This window comes from Corvus moneduloides, chromosome 10 (assembly GCF_009650955.1).
Source record: "Corvus moneduloides isolate bCorMon1 chromosome 10, bCorMon1.pri, whole genome shotgun sequence".
Classification (NCBI taxonomy): domain Eukaryota; kingdom Metazoa; phylum Chordata; class Aves; order Passeriformes; family Corvidae; genus Corvus; species Corvus moneduloides.
The window spans coordinates 24,560,441-24,577,537 of record NC_045485.1 but is presented as its reverse complement, the minus strand read 5'-3'; the positions used below and the strand labels follow the sequence as shown (position 1 = coordinate 24,577,537).

Here is a 17,097-nt window from a genome sequence, read left to right as displayed (position 1 = left end):
AGGAAGTCGGTTCTGCTCTCATAATTTTTCATTTCATTATTTTAATGCTCTGGCTCTGGGATCCCAGGGAAATATGAGGTAATACAGGGGAGCCTTGATGATTTTATTTAAAGTGCATCCAGAAGCAAGAATGTACTGGTGATGTTTGAGTGATTTTGCTGAAAAGAGGTCTAAAGGAAATCACAGAACCACAGAATGGTTTGGGTTGGAAGGGACAGAAAAGCCCATCTTATTCAGCCTCCTGCCATGGGTTACTCCAAGCTCCATCCAACCTGGCCTTGGGCACTGCCAGGGATCCAGGGGCAGCCACAGCTGCTCTGGGCACCCTGTGCCACGGCCTGCCCACCCTCCCAGGGAAGAATTTCTTCCATCCATTCTGAAATAACAGCTGCCACCGGTGAGCTCGGTACCAAAGTACCATGAAATCAATTTCCAATTACTTACAAAGATTCCTTTGAACCTGACATTTCATGAGCCCAACACTGTCTCATTTAGCTGCCTCTTCACTTCTCATTATGTCTAAATCTCTCAATACAGAATAGAAAAGTTTGAATACAAAAATTTGAGCCATATCAAATCAAAACCCAGATTAATTAAATGAACAGAAAGAAAACAAGATTTTTCATTAAATCATTTATTATGATCCCAGGAATTCCAGAGCAGGGTTTAAAAGCTCTGTAATTATTACAGTTCATGGGTCATGGAAGCAAAGTTGTACCAGAGAAGAAACCATCAGGAACTGATGAGCATTTCAAAGATCATCTGCTCATATACACTTCAACTTGTAGAACATGAAGGACAAACACCCTGTGTTCCTACTGATCCAAAGTCTTTAAATCACTCAGGAAATAAAGCCTTTGAGCCAATATCCTTCCCTGGGACTGTTCACTGCAGCCCCGAGTGGATGTGAGTACAGTGAAGAGGGAAGCAGGGCATTCCCTTGCAGAAGTGTCTTCTTTTAGTGCCTTCCACTGGGCTTCAGAGCCTGGGAGAGTGCACCAGAGGCAAAGCAGAGCTGATCAGCTCAGCCTGTAATTCATCATCAAAAGTGTTCATGCAAATATTCACCCCCAAATTTCCACACTGATATGGACTAAACAACTTGCCAGTGAATCCCTTGAGTTCAGCCTGGCAGTGCTGGAGCACTGAGTGGTTTTAAGGACATCACAAGGGACTTCTCGAGGTCCTTGTGAGCTCTCCGGTTGTTGTATCCATAAGGAATTTGCCTGGCACACCCTTTGGAATGTGCCGTGGGTGTGGTCAGTCCTGGCGGGAGCTGCCCCGTGGCCGTGCCCTGGCAGCCACAGCCCCGCTGTCCCTCCAGGGGCCACCTGGCACATTCCCATGGCCAGGAGGGGCATTCCTCCTTTCCTTTGCCTGCCCTGGCTCCTGTCCACGGCAGCTGAGTGTTGGCAATGCCAGGACTGTGGTGATTTGGTGTTGGCTTTTTCCCTGACCCCACACAAGTGAGGACCCAATTCCTTCCCGTGCTGGGCTCACCAGCACAGCCTCCAGGAGCACATCTTCATTCTGCTGCAGGGATGGAGGGAGGGAAAGCACTCACAAACCAGGGATCAGGTCACCAAAAAGGGCACTGCGAGGGGCTGTTAACCTTGGAGAAGCAAAACTCTCTCCCCTTTCCCCAGAGAACCTACAGTCTGAATATATCAGACTATATTAATTTTTTTTTTACCATTTCCTTCCTGGCTGTTTAAAACCAAATACCTCCTGGTCTGTGTAAGGCAGCTTGCAATCATCACCACTTAATTTTTGCTGTTCAATAAAGCATTTTCAGCATTTTTGAGTATTTCCTTGCTATCAACACCAAAAGGAAAAATTAACTTATTGAAAATGCTGACTGACACTTTGATCTATTTGGATGCATGTATGGGACATGCAGGGGAACATGGCAGGAAACATGGTGGAAATAAGCTATTAGGATATCCCAGATCACTCATTTTCCATTTGTAATCTATCATTCCAGGCAAATTTGTTTTGGAATTACCAGGTACACACTATATTATGCAATTGAAGCCCTGAAGGTAAGGAAAGAAGGCCATCAACAACAAATGCTTTGGATAAAAACAGCCTTAAAAATAAATGTACTAACCTAAACAGGGTTGAGAGGAGCTTGGACAGTAATAAATTGGGAATGACCAGAAGGTTCATGATTAGTCAAGCTACAGGAAATGGTCCAGTCAGCCTTGGGGACTGAAATCCTAGCCAGGTTTGAGGTGGGTTTTTTCTGGTTCTTTTTCAGACTGATTATTTTATTTTTCTTATGTGATAACATATTTCCCATTCCTACTCTACACAAAGTCTATTTTTTATCTGGTAGATTGCTATAATCACTCTTTACACCCCAAGCACTGAACCAGTTTAAGGATGCTCCTATTAAAAGGTGTGGACAATGAAGTCAGAGTTTCTGTGATGCACTTTTAATTTTCCGTATAAAACGTACAACTTTCCATTTTTTCTGAGCTCAGGGAAACTCAAACAGGTGTCTGGATCTGTTCTCAGGGCTCCCAGCCCTTCCTCAGTCAGTTCTCGGCTCTCACCTTTTCTCAGCATCACACACCTTTGAGCTGTGCTCTCCCAGTTTTTGTCTCACTGCTTTTCCTGTGTCAGCTCTGTCACCCTCCTGTGGCTGCAGAGCCCTTCCCCACGCTGGGCTGATGCTTCCCAAGAGCCTCAAACTCCATCCCAGGCTGTCTCTGGGTGCTGCAAGTCCATCATTGCCTCCAGACCGAGCTGTTCTCTCCTTGTCCATTCCCTGGTCCTGCCCTGCTCCTTCCAGTGCCACCTCCAGGGCCACCACAGCGTTTGGGATGTCTGGTGTTGTGTAGACAAAAGGAAATTGCTGGTGGAGCAGGAAGTTCTGTGGGATTAAACAAATCAGTCAAACATCATCCTGTCTGTCCAAGCTATCCCTGATTATCTTTCAAAAGCAGAATTCTGTGTGAGGACAGATGCCTAAAGCAGGGCACATTCTACAGCAATGTGTTCAGCCTGGAGGACATTTGGAATCTAAAAGACAAAGAACAGGTTGCTCAACCCTGCTGCATTTCTGGTACACTCAGTTCAACGTTTTACTACTGGCTCCCACTCAAAGTATCTACAGTTTGCTCTCCTCTGCTATTTTGTTTTATTTTATTATCTTCCTTTAAGCATTGCAGCAAATACAACAATAGAATCAGAGCTGAAGCTCCAAAGGGTAGATGAATGCCTGAGGAGAAAAGGGAATATAATGTTAATTCTACAGAGGGGAGTGCTCAAAGTGCTTGTCATGTCCCATACCACAAAGATGAGACTAAAATGTCCCAAGTTTTTACTGTGACAGTGTCACACTCAAGCACCCTGAACCAAAATCCTCACAGTATCACAGTGCCTAATTATTATATTTGGTGCTTAATACTTGTCAGCTTGAACGTGCCAGAATAAATCCAGGATTACATTCCCTGCAGATATAATCCCATTTATTCTAGCTAGGTTTATTTACATCACAGATGTCTGACAGTTACTGAAGAAGCCATAATTAAACCTGCCTTAAATCTGCCTGTAAGTTCTGGATCTTCACATTCCGATTCAGTGCCATGCCTGGATGTCTGAAGCAGTTTTGGTGCTGGATGCAGCGCTCATGAGCTCGGGCAGGGCCTGGAGGGAGCAGTTTACCTGAAGAAACGTATCCAGGTTTGTCCAGGTTCCAGCACAATTGTGTGGCACTGCAAAGTCCTGCACAGCACTATCTGGGGACAGGGAATCATGGAATCATAGAATGGCCTGGGTTGGGACAGACCTTAAAGCTCATCCAGTTCCACCCCACAGCCATGGGCAGGGACACCTTCCACTGTCCCAGCTCACTGCATCCAACCTGGCCTGGAACATTTTCAGGGATGAGGAGTCCACAACTTCTCTGGCAGCCTCACCACCTTCACTTCCTCCTAACACCTAACCCAAACCTGCTCTCTTTTAGTTGGAATCCAGCCTTCCTTGTCCTGTCACCCCAGGGCTTTGCCCAAAGTCCCTCTCCATCTTCCTTGCAGCTCCCTTCGGGTACTGGAAGGCCCCAGTTAGGTCACCCCAAAGCCTTTTCTTTTCCAGCCTGCACAAACACAATTCTCTCAGCCTTTCCTCGTAGGAGAGATGCAGAACAAGGTAAGCAGATCATTACTCACTTTTTGTAGGCTGTAATCTTCAGGTTATTAATTACTGAATGTGACTTTGCTGTTGAAAAGCAGCTGCTAACCAAGTTCTTCAAAGACTCTCTATACTGCTGAAGGTTCACACTCTCCTTGCTTTTATCCACTTTTCCAGGAGCTCTGTCTGCTTCCAGCATGGACACTGTGCTGGGTTTTCCCCCTGGTGCTGGGCTGAGGGTCAGGGGTGCCTTTGTGTAAGTGGCACATCTTGTTCTGTCTGCTGCCACTTGAAATCTCCCAGGAGCTGTTTCTGCTGAGTTCCCATCCAATCTCCATCCCTTTTTGTTTCTAATACAAACTGACTGTGGAGTGAGTGAATTCTGTGTGCTGTGGGGAGAAGGTGTCTTTGTGAAGCCTGTACCTGAGGAGAGTCGTGCCTCCCGGGAATAACTAATGGAATTCCTGTGCTCTTGATGTATGGTGTCTGAATGGCTTCTTTCTGCAAGGCCTGTGGAGCTCCCTTAGGACTCATCTGAATTCCTCCTCCAGCCTCCTTATGTTGTTTTAATTAAGTTGTAATTCATCTCTTTCTTTAAAACAAATTGTTGTCCTCATTTACTTGGAGTCCTTTAATTTCAGTGGGGCTGCATGGCCTCTGTGCTGCTTGCAGGAGAGCCAAGGTGCAATTCCAGACAGGAGGAATCACTTCCCAGATATCCTCAGCACTTGTCCTTTCCTAGAGGTGAAGGGCAAGGCTGCTGTCACCGGCTGGGACAAGGCTCACTCTGAACCACGGGGCTTTGCAACTCCCTCAGTACTAATTTTAGCTGCTTCCTGGAGTCTCCTTTCCTTCATTTCGCTGTATAATCCTGTTAGAACAAAACCCATTGACTGGGAGAGAAGATATTCACAGAATTAGGGGCTTATCTATTTGATAGATGTCTGTCTGAGCACTGGGAACTGTCACAGCCATTCATTTTGTCTCGGGTGAGATAATATGACATGAACTATCCAACAATGAGAACTGGGGAGAGCAGAGCAGCCACAAAATCCTGGCCAATGAACTGAAGTGCAGCTGCCAAAAGTTCAAATGACTTAGAGAAAAAACGGGTTTTATTCAGTGGAATGAACCACAGCCAAAAGAAACACAGATTTCACAGAAAAAACACTGAACTTTTTGACAATAATAACCAGCTGCAATTTGCCACTCTTTCTTCCTTAAGCCATTCTGGGTCTCTTGGTTGTTGAGTTTTTGCTGAAAGTTGTACCCAGCATGCCTGAAAGAGCCCACCTGAGGGAGCTGGCACTAGGTCTTGGCTTTAAAGTGCCTTTTTTCCTCTTTGTGCTAATTTTTTGGGTTGTGCAAATTATTCTCCAGCGCTTCCTGCAGGCCTCAAAGAATTCCATTTCATAGGATTTCTAAAAGGGTAACATCCCCTTATTATGGAGCCCCTTAGAATTGCCTAGATGTTGATGTTAAAGATCTCTTTTAGAGTTACAGTGTGCTGTTTCTGAGGAGAGAGATTCAGCTCCCAAAACCCTCTGTGGGGCTGGGTACACTCAGAATGATGCCTCTTCCTGGTCTTAAAATCGAGAGTCAGACACAGTTAGAAGGGAAAAAGGGATTTTACTTTGGTATTTATTTTAAGGATCTTTAGGTGCACACATCCAGGTGGAATGCACCGAAATGCACACAGCAATGCATACCCCAGAAGATCTGGTGTAACATTATAGGTGTCACTAATTAGCAGATCTATCAAAGATTCCCCAATGAGAGGCTCAAGTGAGCCCCCCCTCCCCAAGGAACCTTCCCCTGGATGGTTCTCTCTTGGTTTGCAGAATGTGTTCTGGAGAGGACCTTGGGCTCTGGGGCACACTGATCCCCAGCTACGAAGCTTCTAAAATGTTGAGTCTCTCAGCTGAACAAACAAGTCCAAGAATGCAGGCAAAAAGCACTGAGAATACAGAAGTTGCAAAAAAGTTATAACAAGGGTACAAAAGAAAAGGCAAAAAATCTTCATGGCATCAAGAGCACCCCACGTGTCTCTCACAGGCTGTTTCTGCTGAGCACTGTCTAACCATTTCTTCCTAAGAATTATGAAATTCACATTTTCCACCTTTAATTTCACCTTCAGATGAAGCCCTATCAATATTTTCACTCCCTGGTTTGGGGGGCTGTTACCGAGAGGCCCCAGGTGCTGCCTGTCCTGTAATCAGGCATCACCTCTTGCTGCCAAAGGCAGCTGGGGCTGAGCTCCTCTCCCAGGTGAATCTTGTTGCTGGCATTTATTGTGGTGCTCAGGTTGGGGTAATTCAGTGCTGACCTATGGACAGAAAGGATGGACATCACTTCCTGGGACAGTTCAGGTTGGTTTTTGAGGGTTTTGTTGTTAAGTTTTTCTTGTATGATGGAGAGTCTATGCTGCTTTAACATTACACAGTGTCTCAGCTCCTAATCCTTTCACAATGAAGCAAATATATTTTGCTAGAGAGATACCAGAAATCCTGCTTGAAACACAAAGCAAAGCCAAACAACAGCAGCAACAAAATTCTTGTACAATGAAATTGCACGAGTAATACTGAGGAAGCATTTCAAAGGCAGTGAAACCTCTCCACAAAGGTAACTCCAGCCAGCAACCACTGTCTGCAGGAATGGTTTTAAAGTATTTCCACAGTTTTCATGCTCTTTTCTTTGACCTTTAGTTCAAGGCCATCTGTGCTGAGCAGCTGATTCTTGTGGTCCCTTGAGTGGCTGCTGTTGTTAGGCTTCAGAGTGTATAATGAGGACTAAAACCTGTTGGAAGAATACACTTTTAAACCTTCCTCCTATCAGATAAAGTTTGATATAACTAATTTAGCCCCTGGAGGAACAAGTCTATTAGCCCTTTGATAGCTAATTTAATTCCTGATAATTTATTGTGCTGGAGTAGTTGGGAAAACAGATTCCAGCACCTTTTGGAGAATAATAAAAAATCATCAGGGGAACAAAAACACTATGGAAAAGGAAAATAGTTGAAAGATGAGGCTGAGAGAGCTGGAAGTGCCTGCCTGGCGTGTGTTGTGTGAGGAAATTGGCAGCCCGAAGGGGGATCTGAAGGCAAGTGCAGAGTCTGGGGAGAGGATAAGGGGAAGAGCCTGGCTTGAGGGAAAATAAAGTTTTTTTAGGCTGTGTTTTGGCAGTTCCTGCTTTTCACTGTCAGATAAAAAGGTGTGTGATGAAGAAAGGGGCAGTGGTTACATCTGAGTTTACTTTTTTTTCATAACCTCAGGGATTTTTGTCACTTATTTGATTTTTAGCTGTTGTTCCCATAGACCTTCATCTCTGGGTAAGGCCACAGAGTGCTGATTTGTGCAGATCCCCTGCTGGCTCCTGTTGTTGACTCTGGAGCTGGTGCTGTGCTCCCCAAGTGCCCAGCCAGCATCAAAGCAAGTTCTGTGTATGGAAATCCAAAAGGAGATCACTCATTGGCACTTGCTGTGTTTCTGACATACAAGGCTGGGGAAAGGTTCTGCCAGTGAGCTCAGGGAGGAGCAAAGCTGCTCCTGTTTGCAGGACATCCTGCTTTTTAACCTGCAGTGCCCTCACACTCAGGCACAGCACAATCACCAAAGTCCATCTCTGAAATCTGTGTCCATTCCTCCCCTGATGAGTTTTGTAGCACCACAGTTGCTGCCAATCTGATTTGATCACTGCCATGTGTGAGCAATTTCCCTGCCAGAAACCCAGCTAGCAAACACTGCAGCTTCCTGCTCTGGTCAGGCCTGGATCAGGACAAAATTTCAAGGCATGTGGAAACCCTTCTCCTGTTTCCTTCTGTAGCCTTGTCACAGGTTTTTGTGTCAGTGTTCAGGCAGGCTGCTTCCTCTCTCTGTCCCTCCTTCTTTAAGGTGCAGCCACAGTGTTATTAGGGAATAACTTGTCTGTCTGAAGCAGAAGGTGCTTAGAGAGCAGAACACACAGCAACAAACCCAACGTTTTAGAGCAGTGTTTGCACAGTCGGTCACTCCAGCAGCACTGTGGATCTCAGTGGGATGAGCCCTGTGAGGCTCGAGAGGCTTTCTGTCACCTCAGAGTGCCCTGAACACCTTGTGGGCATATCCCTTCTGGCTGATTCTCCCTGTTGGAGGAGTGGCTGTGCTGGGAAAGCAGTGCTGCCCACAGGAGCAGGTCCAGGGGATGGAGGCAGCTCCCAAAAATCCAGTTCCTTGCAGAGGCACAGCTGTCAGGGCTGACAGGTTGTTAGAGATTTATGTTCACTTATGAGCCATGAAATAAAGCTCATCTCCCCAGCAATTTATTGCTATGCAGTGCCATTGATTTTTATGGGAGCTGCCTGGTGTTTCATAGCAGAGTGTAATTCTGCTCCTTTTTTCTTGGACATTTCCAATTTGCCTATCGTTCACTTAATGGCTCAGCCAAGAGCCCACTGAGCTTTTATAGTATTTAAATGGGAGACATTAGCATGGCATGGATGCTTTAATACACCTATGTATGAATCTTTAATACATTCTTATTGATCAAGTCCTTGTATGATAACAGAGATCTGTCCTCCCTGTTTACACAGCCAGAAGGGAAAATTATTGCAAATGTCATGTGCAGGATTTAGCAACAAGGGACTCAAACCCACTTACTCTAAGTTGTAGAATCACAGAATAGTTTGGGTTAGAAGGGATCTTAAAGATCATCTGGTTCCAGCCTTTCCCCTGCCATGGGCAGGGACACCTCCCACTGTCCCAGGCTGCTCCAAGCCCCATCCAGCCTGGCCTTAGGGCACTGCCAGGGGTCCAGGGGCAGCTGCAGCTTCTCTGGGACCCTGTGTCAGGGCCTGCCCACCCTCACAGGGGAGATTCCCTTCCAATATCCCATCTAACCCTGCTCTCTGTCATTCCCTTTGTCCTGTCAATCCAGTCCCTCCTAAATAGTCTCTCTCCATCCTTCTCGTAGCTCCCTTCAGGTCACAATTAGGTCAGCCCAAACTCTTTTCCAGGCTGAACAACCCCAGTTCTCCCAGCCTTTCCTCATAGCAGAGATGCTCCATCCCTCTGATCAGCCTGCTGTCCTGACTTCTGGGTCCTTTGAGAATGTTTTTGCTCCAGTTTGTGTTGGAGTTTTTGTGCCCAGGAGGAGCCCTGTGTCTCTGCCTCTCTGTTACTGGTTCTGCCCAGCTCTGTTTGGGCTGGTGATGTTCAATCCTGCTCTGCACCGAGCCTTGATTTACAATTAGATGAGAATTGTTGCAAAGGAGCTAAAACAGGTGGTAGGGTTTAAAAGGCCCTCAAGGAAATAATTAATTTATGAGGGTAAATTGCTGGTAAGATGATGTGAGCGTGTGGAAACAGCTCTCGGGGTCATTAAAAAACAAGAACAGATTTATTGACTGATCAGATGTCAATAAGCTTCCCTTACAAGCATGGACATTGTATCCTGTGAGGGAGCTGGAACGGGCAGGGGAGGGATCTGCCATTGCTAATGCAATATTAAACAGAATTCCTCTCTACTTAATCCTCTTATTAGGTATTGCATTTCTTGGCCTGTCAGTGTCTGCTGCCTGTTGGGGAGAGCCAGGAAGGGAGCGAGCTGCTGCTTTTTGAGCACATTTAAATGGTCTGCATACAAAGGGATGATCCAGCAATCCATTTGCATTGGTGCCGTGCCTATTCCCAAATAGGCCCAAATCTTGTGAGGAATGGGGAAAATTCACTCAAAGGTTGCCATTTTCCACCCTGACAGTGGGATGGATGTCCTGCCCTGCAGAAGATGGATGTGCCTTGCTCGCTGGCAGCTCAGTTATTGAGTGTGAGACTGATAACACAAAATGAGGGTGGCCTTTCCCTCCCTATCCAGAAGGAACCAAACAAACCAAGCCCTTCCTGTGAGGCCCGAAGCCTCAATTTCTTGTTTTTCTGTGTTTTCCTTGCCTGGGATGAAATCTGTGGGCTTTGGAGGCAGGGAGGATGCTCCAAACCCCACTGCCCACAGCAGAGGGGGTCAATGGGTGGCTGAGGGATCAGTCAGCACAAACAGGCAGGGAACTTCTGCAGGTCCCCTGGAATCTGCCCCAGTGGCAGCCCCTTTGGCTCTGAGCACCATTACCCCAAGAAAACACTGTCAGAAGGAAAAACGCAGCTTTATGGAGGCAAGGCAACAAAACTGGAAGCTGACTCTGTACTTTTACTTGATGTGAATGCTGCTTTCCAGAGGAGGCACCTTTAGCAAAGCCCAGCTGCCTGGGAACAGGAAGAGGTGATGCAGGATGAGCAAATCACAGACCAGGTTAATGGCCAACAGAATTAGCAGTTGTGGGATTACCCTCTAAGGGAAAAAATACTGATTTTTATTTAATTTTTTATCCTCAGCTGCTTAAACTACCAGCAACCCAAGCTAGAGCTTAAGCTGTGATGCTGTACCTGGAATGAAAAACATCACAGCTGTTGCACACCAAAGAGATTTAAGGCACCTTTCTGGAAAGCCAGGGCACTTTGAAATATTCATGAATCTTTAGCAGTTTCCTGAGATACAGAGGAATGTCAAATAATCTCCTCTTCTTTTTCCACACTGGAAGGTTTAATAGCTGGAGCTGTGAAACTTTTGCTACCCAGCAAGATGGAAATGCCTCCTTCCTTCTCTCCTCACGACACTGGTTGTAATTCCTGTAATGCTGATGGTCCCTCAGAACAGGGGCAGCTCAGGTTTGGAGCTGAGGTTAATTTAGTGGAGATGTTCCCTGCAAAGGCTTCAGTCCAAGAGGCTCAGTAAAGCAGTTTTTAGTGGTAAGGGGAAGACCTGAGGTGTCAGTGCACACATCCACAGGGATCCACACGGAGCACTGGAAAGCCAGAACAACTGCTGAGGGCAGGAATGCTGAATAGGGGGAATAAAACAGGCTAAGAAAGGCTGGAACTGGCCTTTGTGTTGCATTTAGGCAGCAGTAGAGCAGAGGTTTCTTTGAGGCAATCTGACAGGAAGCTTTGGGTGGGGAATGCAGCAGGCACAGAGGTAAACTGCAAATTTAACCATGTTTGCTGCAAGGAGAAGCCTTGAGGGGGATGTCTGACAGTGTGGAACCACCATGCAGAATAACCTGGTGAGCTGCTAATTACAGAACAGTCCAAATAAATGTGGAAACTGAAGCAGGATAAAAGTTATGGCCTGTTCTTTCCTCATCCTTGCACTGAGACCCCTTGCTTTGCAACAGAGCCCTCAAATAACCCCCAGGAACTCGGGTTTTTAGGCTTTGGAGATCTCCTGGTTGGGTTCCTGAACCCCTGTACAAAAACACCAGTGAGAAACTCCATTCTGAGTAACTTCTCAATTTTGAAACTGCTGAAAATTTTTCCAATATTCTAATTTTAAACTTTCTCTAGAATAAATCTCAATGCCTCTTCAGGAACAACGTGGATTGGGGCTTTGCTGATCTGTCACTGTGAATTATAACACTTCTACAAAGACTTTCTTCAAATCACAGCATTATTTTCAACAAATTTATTTTAAAACTCATCAAAATATTGATTTTGAGGTTGGAAGCATCTCAACATTTTTCATTATTGCACCACATCCCTTAATTTTACGAGCAAAGCAATCCATTAACGTGGCCATCTGGCATGGCATAAAACAGGGAGGGGAACCATTTCCGTTTCCAATTTGCCTTTGTTTTCTAGAGCATTTGGCGGCCCGAGGAGTGCAGTTGGCTTTTCTGTGCCACATAATGCTTGTGCTCATCAGGGAAAGAGGTCAGTGGGATGCAGATATTCATAAAGGTCTGTCTTGGGTTGCAGGAGAGTCTGGAAACTCCAAAGTGAGCTCATCCACAAGAGGCTTTTGCCCAAGGCTCAGGTAAATAGAATTCTGCACAAATTACTTCCTCTAATACAGATTCCTGTATATCTGTGTATTCATGGATGGAGAATTCCAGGATGGTTTGGGTTGGAAGAGACCTTAAAGCTCATCCCACCCCTGTCCTGGGCAGGGACATCTCCCACTACCCCAGGTTGCTCAAGGTCTTATCCAACCTGGCCTTGGACACTGCTGGGGAATGGGGAGTCCACAACCCCCCTGGGAAACCTGTTCCAGTTTCTAACTACCCTCATGGTAAAGAATTTCTTTTAATAACCAGCCAGAATTTCTCTTCTTCCAATTTGTACCTATGTCATATATATATATATGTGTATATATATATGAAACCATCTCAGCTTCATGCATGGGAGCTGTCACATTTTTCACCTGTCCCAACAAATGACTGGAAAATTTGCTCCCTGAAATGCAGGAATTCCACTGGAATGTCTGCTGTACACAAACAGCTCTGGGCTCCTGCAGCCAGGAGTGTCCTGCACAGGGCTGACCTGGGCCCCTCACCACAGCTGCAGCTTTCCAGGGGTCCTCTGCAACCTCTGCTGGGAAAGATCGAGCTTGGCTTTTCCACAGGTCAGGAAGACCCTGCAGGTCTTGCCCTTCTCTCTGACACCAGTGGGATAATGGATCCCACACAGTCTGGGAGTTAATTCCATAATCCCATTTTCACAGAGCTGACGACTTTGTTCTGCTGAGCACCCAGCAGCAGCATCTGTTCATTAATTAAGGACGCTTCCTCTTCCAAAATGCCATCTATGACTATTTTTTGTTCTTTTGGTACAAGACTGTGGATGAAAGTCCCTGGGAGATTTAACCTTTCATCAAAGCTCACCTTTTTATCTACTTCAGCTCATAGCTACCCTCAGAACTGCACTAAAGGCAGCTCTCTGATCCTATGGCAGCTTTTCTAGGCTGTCAGCTCTGGGATGGGCATTCCCTGGAGGGGCTGCTTCTGCAGCTCTGAAGGCACCAGGAGGGTGTTCCAGGCATTTCAAGGTGCTGTGGTCACGTATGTGGCTGACAGATGGAGCATTTATGATGGAAAAATTGTCCTGATAGTTTTGCCAAGTCTGAAACTTCGATGGAGCAGAAATTTGGTCGGTGGAAATGCAGATGTGGAGCTGAGGAAACACAGCTGGCAGCAGAGGGGGGGGGGGCGAGGGAAGGCTTGTACACATGAGGGATGGAGACTAAAACAGTGAGAGATCACCCCAGGTCAAAACTCTGTGGAAAAATGGGTTTTTGACCTGACAAAACCATTTACTGTGTGGTTGAAAACATGCAGAAGATCCAGTTTTATACTGGTGATGGTGATCAGAAAGTTCAGCAGGACTCTGGGGCTAAATTTGGGTCCAATCTGGAGGTTTTCTCTCAAAACCCTTGTCCAAATCCCTGTGCTGGCTTGTCTCTGCACCTCTCACTGCAGTGGGGTTTAGCACTTCCTTAAAATGGTTTGAGAACAAAATATGCATTTAAGTCCAATGATTGTGTTTCAAGGAAGGATAAGTTATTGATGCCAGAATGCCTGTGGATTTTCTGTGGCGTGTTGCAGCACACAGGAACAAGTAAAGCTGTTGTTCCTCTCATCAGCTGAGTCCCTGACCATAACAGAGCTGATAGATCCCTATCATATGCTGAACTTCTAAGGAAAAAAACCCCAAACTTTATTAGCAGATACAGCAAAATTATTTGGCTTTTTTATTCTCTTCAGTTGTGATGATGATGAATAATGCTGCATTTGAAGCAGCAAGAAGGGAACTCTGTCTGTGGGCTGCTGCTGTGTCAGATGTACCAAGGGGCAACTTTTTCTCCTGCTCTGGCTGCACAGCTTTGGTTTCTCACTGCCCTCAGCCTGCAGATGCTGTGTCTGTGCATTTATTCCCGATGCAGCAGAGTGAGCAGCTCCATGAGCTCTGTAAACACTGACTTTACGTGCTCAGACTCACAAAGCTGAGGGAAGGTCGTTTTTAGCAGGGAGTGCCCTGCGGCTCCTTCCCGTGGAAACCTGAGCAGAAGTGCATCAACGTGTCAGCCCCGAGTTTGTGCTTCGGTGACAAACGGATTTATGGGCTGTGGTCCTTCCCTGTTTGCCTTTAATGGCAACACCACACGGAGCAGCCCCACTGAGGCGCGCTCTGCAGCATTCCCTGATCCATGGAATGAATCCCACTGGATTTTATTTTTTGCACTATTTCTTCACCTGTTCATGGCTAGAGCACCTCTTACCATCCTCTTGAGTGACCTTTCAGCTTCTGGTAGGCAGGATTCTCTGGTGGTGCCTGAGCTGGGGCTGAACCAGAGAGGCTTTTCAAAGATGTGATCAAAAATCTATCGCAGCCTTTAAATTAATTGCTGCAATTACTAATTAATGACTAAACACACTAGTTCTGGTCTGAGTTTTTTGTGTTTCAGTGGGGGCTGAGGGCTCCTGCCTTGCTGGGTGTTTCCATGTGTGTGTTCTGAGGCAAGGCACCACGAGTCTCCTCTCCCGAGCTGTCTGTAGCATGAACCTTCTCTCCACAAGCAGAGTTTTCCCAGTGCTCTCCCCCTGCTGCCTGAGCTGTCTCCAGTATTTTGATGAGTGCCTGCCAGCCCTGGCCACAGGATGCTGACGGCACTGCTGAATCCCAAAGTGATGGAACTCCTCCCCCTTTGAATTCCGACTTCCACTCTCGTTAGTCCTAAACCAGAGCACCGCTGGGATCACACTCTGTGAGCTGGGAAACAGCAGTTCCCTGTGCTGATCATCCTGTGCTCCAGGGCTGGAGCTGTGGCCCATCCCCACTTGGTTTTTAGGTCACAGAAATTTATTAAATTCATTAATTCATTAAAGCCAACCATTTGGCATTCCCTGAATTCCAGGGATCATAGGACAATGAGGACCAGCTCAACTCAACCCCATGGTCCCCTGGGTGTAGCACTAAGTGACCCTTGTCAGGCACAGAGGTGGGAATATCCATTAACAAAAATATTCCACATCCCTGAAAATGCTGCCACGGCTCCATCCCATCCCCTGCCTGTCCCTGCTTCCTGTATTCAAATGGAATCCAAACACATCATTAGGAAAACCAACACAAACCCTCACGCTTGTGGAAGATCAGTAACCACATTCTGGTTTATTGACTGCAGTCAAGTTTTATTATGCCTCAAATAATTAAATACTGCAACCATGACATTAAAAATACAGGCCAATTTACCAAAATAATTGTATTCTGAAGATTATGTACATATTATACATTTTACAGTCTCATGTAAACTTTTTTTTTTTTTATACATAAGGTAAATCTGATTTATGGTAACTAGAAAACCCAAAATACTCACTGACAAAAATCTTCCTATGAAACATAAGCACTGGATCTGGGACAATTAGGAAAATTGCAAAGAATGGGAACCAACTATAAAACATAATATAATCAAGTTAGTAGAAAAATGAATTAAATTACATTCATATAAAAAATTGAACTAAAAACATTGCTATGCATCATTATAAAAAAACAAAAAGGGAAAAACCCCCACTCCCTCTCCCTTTATATATTAACACAGCCTTTGATGGGGAGCTCCCCTGTGCCTCATTTCCAGCAATGGGGCATAGCCTGGGAAATCCAGATTCCCATTCTCCTTTACCATATATTAAATAACTAGTGTCTGTACCAATACAAATATTGTATCATTCATGCACTGGGATTATGTTCAGAGTAGCCCACACCAAGGCACAATTTTTGTGTCATTCCCCCCACCCCCCCCTCAGGTTTCAGCATGCAGTGCTGGAGATGTTTGCTGGGCTAAACAACTTCTGTGGGCTCTGGCTCGAGTCTGAGTCTCACCCTGGGGCACACAGAAATCCTTCCAGCAGGTATTTTTTAATAAATAAGGAAAAGAAGGTAAAGGCCTCAGTTGAACATCCTGCACCAGCTGTGTCAGCTCAGCTACCACACCCTCCAGGAAACATGGCACTGAGGCAACATCATTGTGGTTCTGGTCAAATATTCTAGGTATTAACCAGGACAAGGAAATTGCTGCTGCTGTAAATCTCCATCCCTGTGACAGCTGTAGTGTTTTGATTTGGCATAATGGAGCTCCAAGTCTAAATTGGTTTTTAGCTCCCAGCTCCTCTCAGCACAGCCCCATTTGCATGAGCAGCCAGGTACTGCTGTAACTGAAGTACCTGGGAATGCTCGTTAAAATAAATGCATAATTGAACCGTATCTAAACAGCTGCCAAAATTAACAGCTGGTAACTTGGCTGCATTCTGAAGGCTTGTAAAATTTGCATATTTTATAACTGTTCTGCACCTAGAAAAGGCCTGGTCCTGCAAGGAGCTCGGCCCGTGCTTGTCTTTGAGGTTACAAGGAATAGCCAGCCCTTGGTCAGAATAAATCCATGGAAGACAACGAACTGGAGTGACTGAAGTCAACTGGATTTAGGCACTAGGAATATTCCTTCAGTGTTGAGTGTACCTGACAGGACACCAAACATTCTGTCAGACCTGGACAAGGTGAAAGTGGATCCAAAATGGCCTCTCTAAGCCGTGCCCAGAGTTACAAAAAATTCAACCTAGAGGATGTCTGTTTATGTACAGCCTGGATAGAAAAGAAATCCTAATCTAGAGTATCAAAATACTGGATTCATATAAACACAGGAGAGCATCTAATAGAAAAGTAAGAAGTGGAAAACACAAGTTTTGGTTGCTTTTTTTGGAAATTAAATACCCTAAAAAAAGTTGGTTTGTAAAAAAAAAAAAACAAAAACTACAACAGGAATTTGTGTACTGGCAAAGGAAAAATGAAGGGGGGACTACATCTCCCCTCGTCTGCGAGTTTTTGCTGCAACAGCTCTGCCTTCCTCCTCCTCCTCCTCCTCTTCCTCCTCATAATTTTCTTCATGAATTTCTTTCTGGTTGTTGTCCTCTTGCATTTCTTGCTCTTGGTCTGTCCCTCTGTTATTCTTTTCATCTGCCTGATTGGGGAAAACAAAACAAACTTAGACACAGATTCAGTGCCAGTTCCCTTACAGCTTGTTTTAGGGCAATGAAATGATTTTCAGCTGGAGTTGTGAGAGCTCATGGGCAGAAACAGAAAAAAAAGATTTTCCAAGGCCTCCAGGGAGCAA

At 45.5% G+C, this 17,097-nt stretch overlaps 1 protein-coding gene across 3 annotated transcripts in view; it reads right to left on the bottom strand.

The window, feature by feature from the left end:
• Positions 1–15,081: 15,081 nt before the first annotated feature.
• GOLIM4 (golgi integral membrane protein 4) overlaps positions 15,082–17,097 on the bottom strand; it is a 30,204-nt gene continuing 28,188 nt past the window's right edge. For all 3 annotated transcript variants that reach the window (XM_032119541.1, XM_032119544.1, XM_032119543.1), the window contains one exon: positions 15,082–16,944. In XM_032119541.1, coding sequence (XP_031975432.1) covers positions 16,783–16,944 — 162 coding nt within the window. In that variant the 3' untranslated portion in view covers positions 15,082–16,782. The remainder of the gene's footprint in view (positions 16,945–17,097) is intronic.